Genomic DNA, 14,700 nt, shown 5'->3' on the forward strand with positions numbered 1-14,700 from the left:
CAATGTTGGTGAAAAAATTGCTTTGCAACAGCTACATTCAGTGGTCTGGATTTGAAACATAACGTAAATGGCCAGACACACAGGAAATATCACATAACATGGTGAGAGTGACTTAAAAAGTAGGTAATCATTTTCTCCAGAAGGAATGACTGATGAGGGATCTATACTCTTCCAAATATATGTAGATTCAAAGTGATCCCTGGGAATTACCGAGAGCAGTGGTCCCCAAACACCCGGGCTGCAAAGCATGTGCTACCGGGCCGCGAGGAAACAATGTGATTTGGTGATGTGTAACGATGAGTCAGCTGCACCTTTCCTCATTCCCTGTCACACCCACTGTTGAACTTGAATGCACACAAGGTCATTACCCACGCAAAGTAATCGAAGTCAGTCAACTACAACTACTCGATGAGTAGAAAAAAACAAACGTCGCTTGAGAGTTTCTTTGGAAGAGGTGGTAGGGGACATAAAAGGCCTAACAATGATAACGCAGAGACAGCCGAGGCCGAGACTGCAAAAAAAAAAGAAAGCTTCCTTCAACAGAAAATACGAGGAGTCATACATAAAATATGGCTTTAATGCAACCAGTGACTCACATGCTCCAAGCCCCTTGTGTGTGATATGTGGAGAGAAGCTGTCTAATGAGGCAATGAAGCCCTTAAAACTGCTTCGGCACCTTGAATCCAAGCACCCTGTACTTAAAGACAAACCCGTGAGTTTTTTGAGCGGAAAAAAACGCAAGCAAGTGGGACAGAAGCAAGTGCTGAGAGCCACCACCTCCACAAATGCTGCTGCTCTGAGAGCATCGTACTTAGTGGCTAGCCGTATAGCTAAGGCTTAGAAGCCTTTCACTGTTGGTGAAGAATTGATTCTGCCTGCTGCCAAGGACATGTGCTGTGAACTGTTGGGAGAAGCTGCAGCTAACAGGATGGCACAGGTTTCTCTTTCAGCTACCACAGTTTCAAGGAGAATCGATGACACAGTGGAGGACATCGAAGCACAGTTGTTGGAACGGCTTAACAAGTCACCATGGTATGCCATCTAGGTGGACGAGTCTACCGATGACGACGACAAGGCAATACTGCTGGTTTATGTGCAATATATATTTCAAGACGATGTGCATGAGGATATGTTGTGTGTACTGCCGCTGCCAACTAACACAACTGGGGCAGAACTATTCAAGTCTTTGATTACATATCAGGCAAACTGGTCTGGTCATTCTGTGTTGGAATATGCACAGACGGGGCTGCAGCTATGACTGGACGGCTGTCTGGTTTCACTACCCGAGTCAGAGGTTGCTCCTGAATGCCAGTCTACACACTATCATACACAGGGAAATGTTGGCTAGCTGAAAAATGTCACCTGATCTTAACAGCGTATTGAGTGATGTTGTTGAAGTTATCAATCACATCAAAGCAAAAGCCCTTAACTCACGTCTGTTTGAGCAGCTTTGCGAGGAAATGGATGCAGAGCACAAACGCCTTCTCTTACACACTGAAGTCAGGAGGTTATCAAAGGGGAGAGCCCTGGCCAGGGTTTTTGAGATAAGAGAGCCGCTACAGAGATTTCTTTCAGGAAAAAAAAGTCACCACTGGCAGCACACTTCAGTGACGAGGAGTGGATAGCAAAACTCGCTTATTTGTGTGACATCTTCAACCTGCTCAATGAACTCAATTTGTCACTTCAGGGGAGAATGACAACTGTCTTCAAGTTGGCAGATAAAGTGTCTGCTTTCAAAACCAAGCTGGAACTGTGGGGACCACGAGTGGACAGGGGCATATTTGACATGTTCCCAACATTAGCTGGGATTTTGGGAGAGACTGAGGCTGCACCATCCTTCTCACAGCGCAATCACCTATCTTTGCTGTCGACAGAATTCGAGTGTTACTTCCCAACCACAAATGACCCAAGACATGTAAAGGAATGGGTCCATGACCCATTTATGAATGTCCCCGGTGAATCATCCATGTCAGCGCGGGAAGAAGATCAACTGAACGAGCTTGCAAATGACGGTGGGCTGAAAAGTATATTTGACATAACGTCTCTGCCGGCATTCTGGATCAAAGTCAAGGCTGAATATCCTGAAATAGCCGTGAAAGCACTGAAAACGTTGCTTCCATTTCCAACATCATATCCCTGCGAAGCGGGGTTTTCTGCAATGAATGCAACAAAAACTAAATTGAGGAATAGACTGTACATAAGGAACCCCCTTGGAATATCGCTGTCTCCCATCACCCCTCGATGGGACCATCTTGTTGCAGGAAAACAAAGCCCAGGGCTCCCACTGATTCAGCGATATTGGTATGTTGCAATGATTTTATATGTTCATATGAGGAAAATATGTGCTGTGTATTTAATATCCAAATGTTACTTAAAATGTTATGATGCTGTTGACTTACAAGTGACTTATAATTGACTTATCACTATACTCATGCGAGGAAAATGTGCGCTGTGTGTTTAATATTAAATTTGTTAGATAAACCCTTTTAGAAATGAAATTGAGTGTATTAGCCACTTATAAGTGACTTAGAGTTGACTTATCACCTGTATTCCGGTCGTGATTAACCACCCCCACTCCCCCGCAGTGCAAAAAAAGGACGGTGACCCCTGACCTAGAGAATTGCAAATGTTACAGCTTTATTCAAAAGATGGCATTGAGATAAACCCTGTAACTAAAACCAGTCAATTTAGATTTACTCATGGTAAAATATTTTGAAACAGTAATCAGGAACAGAATTAGTAGTCATTGGGACACATTTGGTATGACTTGAAAAACCAAATGTTGATTTTCTAAAGACAAATTTCATCCGACTTCATAGTTTTTGATAAAGTATTAGAGAGAGTTGATGTCTGTCCATTCTCATTGAATTCTCTCTCAAATATTGAAAGACCCTGATAGAGTGGACTTGGAAGATGTTTCCTATAGTGGGGGAATCTAGGGCCAGAGGGCACAACCTCAGAATGCAGGGACTAATCTTCAGAACAGAGATGAGAAGGAATTTCTTTAGCCAGAGGGTGGTAAATCTGTGGAATTCATTGTTACAGACAGCCGTTTTTGCCAAGTCATTGCGTGTATTTAAAGGGAAGTTTGTGTTATTGATTACAAGGGCGTCAAAGGTTATGGAAAGAAAATGGAGAATGGACTTGAGAGGGATAATAAATCAGCCATGCAGAGCAGGCTTGATGGGTCAAATGGCCTAATTCTGCTCCTATACCTTATGATCTTATGAGGGAAATGCTAATGGACTTACAAAGAATGTGATACAGTGTCACTTAATTTTGTCAAGAAGATAAAAGGGCTTGGCATAGCATGAATGGAAAATTGGCTAAATAACATAAAACTGGGCAGTAGTTAGAGGTTGTTTCTTGGACTGTAGGTAAGTGTACAATGTCGTTCCCAGGGCTCAGTACCACGACTACTAATGCCAGTGTGCAATAATGATTTAGACTTGGGTGTGCTTGGTCATAAACACCCCTTTGTATGAACAAAATAATTAAATTTCAGAAGTCAGAAGTACATAAGTTACCTTTCTTGTCACAGAGAGCAGAACTTGTTTCCTCTCTTTGCACTTTTAGAAGTTGTTCATTCTTACCGTCCTTGCATGCTTTTGATCCCATTCCTCACAATACTGTGAAGGTACAGTTTCCATATCAAGTATTTCTTTTCCTTTTGTGCCTTTTTTGACTTGTGGGCAAAATTGTCTTCTGGGCACTGTAAAAATGGAACTCGACTGGCAAGTCTCAATTGATACAAAACTTCGAGGAGCAATGACGTAATGGACTTCAAGGAGTGTAGTCAACCTGGTGGAATAGGTTGCCGATGAAATCTAATGGTGAAGGTGTGAAAATTTGCATTCTGGTACTAAGAATGACAATGGGCAATATAAGCTAGAGGGTTATAGAGGGAATGGGGGACTTCAGCTCTGTAGGTAAACTAGAGAAGTTTATTTAACTCACGACTATCCAAGTTAAGTTTCCAGCATCATGATCAATGTTTCTGTTTGTTTGCAGTGGGTGAACGGTATTCAGGTCACCTTCCATGAAGGTGGCCACCTTCCTTTTGAAGCTGATGTCACTAAAATTATGCAGAATGGTCCGTCTCCATTTAGAATCACCATAGCAGTAAACAACACACTTACCCTTTATACTTTACCACCGGGGAAGATTCAACACATGTCAGATACAAAAAGGTGAGATGAAGTAAAATGAATAATTCAATGATTGATATTGATAAACATTTCTTCCCTCTAGCAGAATAATCCAAAGCAGAAAGTGCTTTTTCGACTGTTTAGAACCCCGTAACTGGGTGTCTTACCAGCAAAGATAGAAGTGTCCGTTGGAGTCTGGTGATACTATTTTCAACAGTATTTATTAGTAAAAATACACAAAAATAATATCAATGGAAATATACAGATAATATACGTCATCAATACTAAACCTAAAAGTGCGGGTATAATAATAATAATAAGAAATAAGCTCTATCGTTGTCTAGGGGATAATGAATTGTCCGATGGAAATATAAAGTTCAGTTCATGCAGGCTGCAGTAGTTGTTGGTCGCGGTGTTTCAATTGTTGGAGTGAGAGAGAGAGAGAGAACAGTAACAGCTATTGACTTGCCAACTTTCCTTTACGATTTTGATCCGTCAATGCGTTGTTGCTGTGGCCATTCACGTATGGCCCCTCCGTCCTTTAGCTAGACCATTCTTCCGTGGTGGACTCGTCACCCAGGCAAGGGTGGACACACACACAAGCCCCCACTGGTCTCGTAGCGTCTCTCCTGGTGCGTCTGAGGGGTGTTCCCCAGACCTTACTTTTATCCCCACTCATGGGGTCTCAGGTGTCAATCAGGTTGAGATGATGTAACCCATCAAACCCACCCACTCTGGTTGCCCCCTGAGGGGTTCCAATGAATAGAACAGTACCAAGTACACAATCCTTCTCCAAAAGACAATAGCAGTAATCAATGGTTCCGTTCCTCTTTTGTTAGGAGGAGACATTCCACTCTGTGTATCTCTGAGTTGTCTCGCTCTCATTAATTTTCATGAGCTGTTATCAATAACAACTGCCCTGGCAGCTGTCCTGTGTCTCTCCCACTTCCTTGATAACAGCATTGAAATAGTAGCGATTTGCGATTCTCCAAAAGGGGGGGGCATTGGCGATTTTGTACCCTTTTGCCCATCAGAGTTGTTCATACTTGGTAACACGACATACTGTGAGTAATTCATTTTTAATTTTCCCAATTCAGCTAAAGAATCTTTGGGGGGGGGGGGGGTTGTTCTAACAACAAATGTTTCCAGTGAAATATTGGCCAGATTAACTGATTAAGTTTTTTCATTACTGAATGTTAATGAAATACTTGGATAACAAGAACTATTTACTGCTAAAAATGAAAGGTGGGAAGAAATACTGTTTTTAAGGGCATTTAAATATGCACCAAGGATATCTAATTGTGTCATGCTGAAGTGGTAATTCTGTATGTAGGGGTTGCTGGAAGGTTGCCTGACTACCAGAGTTCCCATTTTGAACCTGGTTCTGTCTCTGCCTGATGTTCAAGCTGCAGTGGTTACAATGGGCAGGTATCATATCAAGAGCTACAACCCTGTGAACAAGTCTTCCACTTTTGCAAACTGACATTTAGGAGGAAAAAAATTCACATTTAAAAATGCTGTATTTTAAAAACTTGCAGTGCAATTAGTTAAAGAAAACAAACTTGCCTGCCAAATTGAAGCCCATGGATTAAAATATCTGTGGATGTTTGAAGCAGTGAAGGATAATAGGCAGGATCTATAGACTTGTTACAGATTAGGACCATGTCTTTTGTTAATTAATGACCTAGATTGGGGTAGGAGAGAACAATTCAAACAAAAGCAAATTTGGGAATGTAATAAGTGGGGGGGGGGGGGGGGGGATAGTGATTTAAGGGTGACACAGTTGAACTGAAGACATGCAATGAACTTGGTAGACGTAAATGAATTTGTGGGAAGAACAAGGAGCAACAGTATTAGGCTATATGTCAGACCCTTTGAGCATGGGATACTTATTAAAAAGCTTACAGGTTTGGCTCAGGGGAGACTGAAGAAAGTGGGATTATTCTCCAGAGAGCAGACATTAATAGAGCAACACACACAAAATGCTGGAGGAACTTGGCAGGTCAGGCAGGCAGCATCTCTGGAAAAGAATAAACTTTGGGCCGAGATCCTTCTTCAGGACTGGACAGGAAGGTGGGGGGGAAATGCCAGAATAAAAAGGTGGGGGGGGGGGTTGGGGAAGGAGGCTAGCTAGAAGGTGATAGGTGAAGCCAGGTGGGTAGGGAAGGTAAAGGTCTGGAGAGGAAGGAATGTGATAGGAGAGGAGTGGACCATGGGAGAAGGGGAAGAAGGAGGGGCACCAGGGGAAGCTGATAGGTGAAGGGAAGAGGGAAGAGACCGGAGTGGGGAATAATAGAAGGAGAGGGAAAAAATTATTCAATGTTCTTGCATCAGGTCGGAGGCTATCTAGACAGAATGAAGTGTTGCGCCTCCACCCTGAGAGAGGCCTCAATGTGGGCAGCTGGGGTGAGCGTGACTGTCTGGGAAAGGGAGGAGATGTGGGTGATTGCAGCATCAATGGTGGAGGAAGGAAAACCCTGTTCTTTTTAAGGAGGACAGCTCTGATGACCTGGTAAGGAAACCCTCATCCTGAGAACAGTTGCAGTGAAGATGAAGGAACGGAGATAAGGGAATAGCACTTTTATAGAACTTCAGGGAGACAGGGTGGGAAGAGTTATAGTCAAGGTAGCTGTGGGAATTGGTAGGTTTATAAAGAATGTTTGTCTCCAGATATGGAGACAGAGAAATTGAGAAAAGGGAGAGAGGTATTGGAAGTGGACCAAGTAAAATTAAGGGCAGGGTGGGATTTGGAGGCAAAGTTGATGAAATTGACGAGCTCAGCATAGGTGCATGAAGCAGCATCAGTGCAGTCGTCACTGTAGTGCAGGAAGAGTTGGGAAGCATTGCCAGGCAAGGCTTGGAATATAGACTGTTCTACATAGCCAACAAAAAGGCTGGCTTAGCTGAGGCCCATAGCTCCCGTAGTGAGAAAGTGGGAGGAGCTGAAGGAGAAATTGTTGAGGGTGTGGACTGGTTCTGCCAGATAGAGGAGGGTGTGATGGGGGGTGGGGGGGAGTTGGGGACTGGTTGGGTCTTTTGTTCAGAAATGAAGTGGACCTTCTTGATGGGGGATAGTATGTAGGGACTGGACATCCATGGTGAAAATGAGGTGGTCAGGGCAAGGGAATTGAAAGTTGAGGGGATCAAGAGCATGTGAAGTGTCGCAGATTTAGGTGGGAAGAGACTGAACCAAGAGGGGTAGAATGGAGTTGAGGTATGCAGACACGAGCTCAGTGGGGCAGGAGCAGGCAGAGACAATAACCTACCCAGAGAGTCAGGCTTGTGGATCTTTGGGAGGAGGTAGACACGAGCAGGAGGTAAGGGGACTATGAGTTTGGTGGCAGTGGGTGGCTCCTCTGATGGTGACAAGACAATTTTCTGATTGTCTGGAGTGGGGTCCTTTTCAAGGGGTAAATAAGATTTGCCCCCTGGCTTCAGCAAGGCAGAGGTCAATCCGCCACACTACACCAGCACCCTCTTTGTGGGCTTGATGGTAAGGTTGGAATTGGTGTGGAGAGCAGTGAAGGGCGGAAGGAATGATAAAGACACCGCAGGGATTAGAACTGGGATCAAAGGGGGGAGGAGAGGTGGTGGTTGGGGTATTCAGGGAAGGTAAAGTGGGAGGAAGATGGGAGATTTGAGGGCCTGAGGCTGAGAGACCCGGGGTTGGAGAGCAGCGGTGGGGGAGGAGATACTTGGTAGACCTGTTGTTACATTTTTGTGATTTTAAATATTACATATTATAATATCATGCCTTTTTACAGAACTGACATGAGGATATTTGGCCATATAAAATTCCACTGCTGAATTTTTTTGAACTTCTATGTAATTGATAGTTTTGATATTTTGACTTTTTGCAATATTACACAGGATGAATTACAAAGGCTATAAGAAAACAAAAACTGGAAAATTTGCAAAACTAAAGGCAAAGTTAATAAACAAACACCATTTGTGATTTCATGGAGTTGCAAAGCTTGATGTCAGAGCTCCATAGAAGCAGTTCTCCAATTTTGGTATAATGTATTTTGGATTTACTTTTTTCTTGTTAAGAAGCATGATAGAAAATGTGGTACTGACAGATTTTTTTTTCATTTTTAATACTTTCTTTTCAATAACTGATTTTTAAATGGCATTTTCCTCATAAAACTTCAAGTTGAAAATTGAAAACTTAGGCAGATGGTGAAAATATGAGTGAAAAACAGAAAAGACTGCCAACACTCTGCAGGTCAGGCAGCATCTGTGGAACGAGAAATGTTTAACGTTTCCAGGACCTGAAGCATAGAATATTTCTCTTTCCATAGATGCTGCCTGATCTGTTGAGTATTTCCAGCATTTTCTGTTTTTATGTGGCTCTGGATTTATTTTGTTATATTCAGCCAGAAGATAAGAGCAGCAAATCTAAACTTGTGCATTTAGTATCTCAATTATACTCTTTTACCTTCTCCTAGGTATCCACCTGGCTATTTTGTGCAGATCATCCAATTTGATTTCTTCAATTATGCTGGGATTCATCGGCCTGTTCTGTTGTACACTACACCTACCGTCTACATCGATGACATAACAGTTATAACAGATATCCAGGGTGATAAAGGTAGATTATTATTTGTGGGACTTGGGTTTCACTGGCAAGGTCTGCATTTGTTGCTCATCCCTAATTATACGTGAGGTGGTTGTAAGCAACTACTCTGAATTGCTGTGGTCCTTTGCTGATGTTACTCTTACAGTGAATATTGGGAGTTTATCGAATTGGATCCAGCAATGATAAGGGACAAGCAATATATTTCCAAAGGCAGGTTTATGAACAGCTTGAAGGAGAACTGCGGGTGCTGGTGATCCCTAGCACCTTCAGTTCCTTCTCCTTGGTGGTAGAGGTCGCATGTCCTGGAGATTTTGTCAGAGTAGTCAAGATGTGTAATTCCAGTGCATTTTGTAGATGGTACGCTCTGTAGTCGTGATATTCTGAAGGTGATGGGAATGAATTTTTAAGAAGTGATCAGGATGCCAAACAAGAAGGTTGCTTTATTCTGGATGGTTTCAAGCTCCAAGAGTTGTTGGAGTTAAATTCATCCGGGTAAGTGGGGTGTGTTATATCAGACTACCTGCACCTTGTAGATAGCAGAAATATTTGTGGTCCCAGGAACTGAATCACTTGCCCTAAGATAGCCATATGGAATGGTAAGATAGCTTCAGACCTTCTTTTGTGGCTACATTGGTGATGTGATTCATCCAAATAAGTTTCTAGTCAACTTTGAGGCGGGGCTTTGCCCATGGTATAGTTATTGAATGTTGAGTGTAAATAGTTAGGCACTCTTCTTTTGAAAAAAGTCATTGCCTGGGATTTTTTTTCGTGGCATGAATGTTATTGGCCCATGCCCAAGTGTTGTCTATGTCCTTTTGTATATAGACTCCATTTGGTGAGGAGATGTGAATAGAGTTGAATGTTGTGTTGTCATCAATAGAGATTGCAGGCACTGACCGTATTATGACAGAAGGATGCTTGAAGCAGCACAGTGGAGCTGCTGTTGGAGACCTGGGTTCCACCTTGACCTTAGTTACTGTCTGTGTGGAACACCTGGTGGAAAATGCATTCAGTCACATCCTGCGACTAAATGGGTTTCCACCAGGTGCTCTGGTTTCTTCCCACATCCCAAAAGACTGGGTTAGTTGGTTACTGTAAATTGGGTAAAGGACAGGAGATTCAGGATGAGATTAATAGGCATGCTGTAGTGAATGGGTTACAGGACATTGGGGGATGGGGGGTGGGGGGAGGACTGATGGAAATGCTAAGGACCAGTATAGGCTTAATGATCCAAATCTCTCATAAGAGAATGTATACTAAGTAGATGGAAATGATGCTAAAGAATTTCTGCACGCATGTCCTAGTGCTGGGGTGATTGTCCTCTGAGAACCACAAGCATCTTCCTTTGTGCAAGGGATGACTTCAACCATTGGAGTGTTTTCCTCTTGCTGTCTGTTGACTTTGGTTTTGACACATTTCTTTGATATCACACCCTGTCAAACGCTGCCTTGATGTCGTGGCTGGTCCAGTCACTTCATTTGTGAACATTCAGCTCTGTGGTTCAAGTTTGGACTAGCAATTTGTGCCGAGGTCTGGAGTCAGAAATCCAAACTGGTCATTAACCATTGAGTCCTACAGCACAGAAACAGGCCCTTTGTCGTGCTGACCCATATATACCTGTCGATATTAATTTCATTTACCAGTACTTGGTCTGTAGCAAACTAGGTCTGGCAATTCAAATGCAATTCCAGGTGTTGCTTAAATGTTGTGAGAGTTCCTACCTCAGGTACCTGATATGACTTTGCTCTAACTGGTTGGTGAAAATCAACTAGACTGGGTTTGTCCCACTTTTTGTAAACAGTACATTCTGCACAAGACTTGACTTTGAATGGAATTACACAGCTTTTTTTTAGCTGGAATATGCTGAGCTGTGACTTTCTTTTGACATTTAAAACACCAAAAAATAGCTTTCACTTTTTGATCTTGCCTTCCTTTAGGAATTATAAATTACCGAGTGTCTGTTAGTGGAAGCACACATTTCTCATTGACAGTGAAACTATATGGTCATGAAGGACAGGTTGTTGCCTCTGCCATTGATGTACCTTCAGCTGGCCAATTTAAATTGCATAATCCTAACCTGTGGTGGCCATACCTTATGCATGATAATCCTGCATACCTGTATAGCCTTGAGGTAAGATATTTGGTCTCATGTAAAAACAGCATTGTTCCAAGGTAAAAGTGGGGCTGGGGGAGTTTGGAGTTGTAGAAAATAAAATTGACATCATTCTGTAACTAACTAGATCAGCTTCAAACCAACGTTTTCTAGGTCTGTAGAGTAAACTGAAAAAATTTTAATGTATGGGTAGTTTACGCCTTGTGACATGAATATTCTAATTTCCAATTTTAGGTAACTCCCTTTTTCCCTCCACCCATGACCCCCTCCCTCTGATCTTCCTCTAGTCCTCCCATTTTTGCTCCCTTTGTCACACCACAGCCCCTAGCCCCGCTTTTACCCATCTTCATCCCCTTCCCTCTCCTGATTCAAACACAGGGTTCTACCACTGCTCCCCTGCCCACCACCACACACAAATAAAAACTGGCTCCAACCATTATCATCATGAGCTGCTGAAAATCCAAAGAAACACGCGTGAAAGGCTGGAGGAGCTCAGCAGGTCAGGCTGCATCTGTGGAAATTAATAAACAGTCGACGTTTTGGGCCAAGACCCTTCTTCGGGACTGGAAAGGAAGGGGGAAGATGCCCGAATAAAAGGCGTGGGAGGGGAAGGAGGATAGCTAGAAGGTGTTTGTAGACCTATCCACTAATTGTTAGCGGAGAGGTGAACAATCACCTTCTAGCTATGTTCACCTTTACTTTGGGGATCTGGCACTGTTTATCTCTTTCTAGCAGCTGTTTCTTCACCCCTCCACCTTGCTCTATTTGTCCCCCTTTATCATTCACCTGCTACTGTCTTCCAGCTCCAGTGCTGCTCCCCTCCCTCACCTGGCACAACCTGCCTGCCATCTTGCACCCCTCCTCAGTCGACCAGTCGCCTCAAAACCCTTTGCCTCTCCCCTCCTCTTTGTACCAGCCATGTTTCTTGTCCACTTTCAGTCCTGATGTGGGATTTCAACCTGAGACGTTGGCAATTCATTTCCACCCACTGATGTTACGCGACCATATTGTGTGCTGCTTCAAAATGCTTGCTTTTCTTGTTCTACCTGTTTTATAAGGCAGTATTTAATCTTTTCTTTCTGAGTGTGACATATTACACACCTACTCAGCTTTCATAGTTAGCGATTTATTTAAAATCAGATTTCTTGTTAACATTATAATTCTGCATTTTTAAGGCAATGGTTTGAGTTTTCTCTCACACCTTTTTATATAGGCAAGTAATTCATGATGCAATACTAAATCTTATCAACCACTTTAAATTCAAAATGTTATTTGACTGTGTCTATTGGAAACGAGTGACTCTAATAGGACTTGAATTTGCCAACTTTTTTTTTTAAAAAAATGGCATTTTATACCTAGGTGTATATGAAGAGTGAAAGTGGTGGCATTTTGTATGAAGATTTTTATACATTACCAGTAGGAATTCGCAAAGTCGAAGTTACCAAGACCCAGTTCCTCATTAATGGAAAGCCATTCTATTTCCATGGGGTGAATAAGCATGAAGATTCTGATGTGAGTATCAATAAAGCTTCTGTCATCTGCCTATTTAAATTGTATCTTTCCTGATTTGGCTTTAACATTTTGAGTCATTAAGCACTGGTTTGTATTTTTAGTTTGGATGTGAACTATTTCTATTTCAACAAATGTTACTATCAGCAATTTTTAAAAAAATTACATTGTAAAGTTTGACCATTGAAGTACACTAAATTCACACAGATGTTTAATTTGAAGTTATCCTAAGTTCCACACAATTGTAACCAGGCTCTTTGTAAGCATCATTTGTCTTTACCTGTGCTGTAAATTCTGTGAATATTACTGGCTTCTACTGATTGCAAACTTCCTTTTATGGCTAAACACTAAAATAAAAATAGGATAAATATGCATAATAGGAATTGTGGTTTCTGTGTTTTTGTGATCTTGAGAATTTATGATCCCTAAATCATTTCCATATCCTTGAGCTGTCACAGCTGTTTATAGCGAGGAGAGATTATGCCAAAATGTGGAGATGTTGTGAGGCACAGAGAATTACCATTTAAAGGGAGAGATTCTGATTGTAAACATCAATTATTGGGTGTGAGGAGTGACTTAAAACAAACATTTTGCAAGATTGACTTTGATATGAAACCTTCATTAATTATCACCACCACCCCACTACTAGATTCGAGGGAAAGGACTTGACTGGCCATTGATTATCAAGGACTTTAACCTACTTCGGTGGCTGGGAGCAAATTCATTTCGTACAAGCCATTATCCCTATGCAGAAGAAATCATGGATTTGTGTGACAAATATGGGATTGTGGTCATAGATGAGTGTCCAGGCGTGGGCATCAGAGATCCGTAAGAACATTTCTTAAAATTTTACCAAACAATCTGATACAAATGTCAATGTTCTGCCAATAGTAAGAGTATTCTGGTTCACTGTTAACTTTACATAATTGAAAAAGGAACTTTTTTAAACTTGTAAATGTTACTGTATTGAACAAATACAGTTCTGTTGCATATTTTTTTAAACGTAGATATATGGTACAGAAATAGGTCCTTCGATTATAGTACTTGTAACCATGATTGCAGTGTTTTGAGGAATATTTCAGTGCCTGGGGAGTAAATATACATAACTTCAGAATAATTTTTCCTCTACTTTAGCATATTTGAGCCAATAATGTAAACTTTAAAATTTTGCTTTCATTGCAGCAGTGAAAATAATCCATAGATTTCTTCCCTGACAGAAGCATAATTCAACTTCAATTGCCATTATTCATTCAACAATTAACAGCTATTAGGGAGTACAAAACCCTAGCCTTCCCCATAGTTGATACTTAAAATGTACAAAATGCAGTAATTTTTCATGTGCTTTATTTCAGGGTGAGCTTTGGAAATAAGTCCCTCACTCATCATTTAGCTGTAATGAAAGAGCTGTTGCACAGAGACAAAAACAGGCCATCAGTGGTAATGTGGTCGGTAGCTAATGAACCAGCATCTGAACTACCACCAGCAGAACATTACTTCAAGTAAGATCTGAGTGATGCAATGATCCTTTGCACTTAGTTACTAAATTATTTTAGTGGAATCTAGCTAAATGTTTAAATGTTTTTTTGTGTTCTGCTTTTCATTTTTAAAAAAGGACTGTAATTTCAGCAACAAAAGCTATGGATCCAACCAGGCCTGTTACTTTTATAACAAACACTAACTATGACGCTGACAAGGCTGTGAGTACTTGTATAAAGTGAAATTCATTCAACAAACAATGAATAATTTCTGTTATGAATTTGTAAAAGTCCAAAGCACAAGAGTAAAACTTGCTTATCTTGTCACATTTGACACTGAACCCTAAACAGCCAGAAAGTAAGTTAACAGCACTTACAATTACTGTGTAATCCTTAAATTTGACACGGGGTGTTCAAATGGTTGAGGCCCTCCATTGCTTGGGGTTGACCATGGATGTCGCATCCCAACTCTCTGTAATATGCAAGCCAGGGCTGTACGCTGTGAAGAGCGAGCTGTTGACCATGTAGCAGGCTCCCTTTCTCTGTGTAGATAGTGAATCCAAAGGAATGGCAGAGACCAATATAGTTTGGCACTATCGACATTGAACTCAACGTACGACTGCCATCGGGACTCTAGCTCTGGAAGTTTGAGATAAGAATTTTCCTTCTAGATGAGCTACCAACCATGGTGGCACCATCAATAATCTGTCTTTGCCCTTTCCTGTCAGTAGAAATTATTCCGCCAGGCTTATTAGCCAAGCCACACATGAAAGCCAGAGGCTGGACTTGGTTGTCAGACGCGATTTGAGATGCTTGCCACTGGGAACATTTAATGGGTAGTGGGCTTATCCCTACTGCCATCTCTGGCTCTAACAA

The 14,700-nt window shown here is 41.7% G+C and overlaps 1 protein-coding gene across 1 annotated transcript in view; it reads left to right on the plus strand.

Annotated features, from left to right (window-relative positions):
- The window catches only part of gusb (glucuronidase, beta), a 38,526-nt gene that overhangs the window by 2,083 nt on the left and 21,743 nt on the right, over positions 1 to 14,700 (plus strand). Inside the window, exons 3-9 of the mRNA XM_073053548.1 lie at positions 4,012 to 4,190; positions 8,597 to 8,739; positions 10,665 to 10,858; positions 12,200 to 12,352; positions 12,999 to 13,177; positions 13,702 to 13,848; positions 13,962 to 14,046. Coding sequence (XP_072909649.1) covers positions 4,012 to 4,190; positions 8,597 to 8,739; positions 10,665 to 10,858; positions 12,200 to 12,352; positions 12,999 to 13,177; positions 13,702 to 13,848; positions 13,962 to 14,046 — 1,080 coding nt within the window. The remainder of the gene's footprint in view (positions 1 to 4,011; positions 4,191 to 8,596; positions 8,740 to 10,664; positions 10,859 to 12,199; positions 12,353 to 12,998; positions 13,178 to 13,701; positions 13,849 to 13,961; positions 14,047 to 14,700) is intronic.

This window comes from Hemitrygon akajei, chromosome 8, assembly GCF_048418815.1.
Source record: "Hemitrygon akajei chromosome 8, sHemAka1.3, whole genome shotgun sequence".
NCBI classification, from domain to species: Eukaryota; Metazoa; Chordata; class Chondrichthyes; order Myliobatiformes; family Dasyatidae; genus Hemitrygon; species Hemitrygon akajei.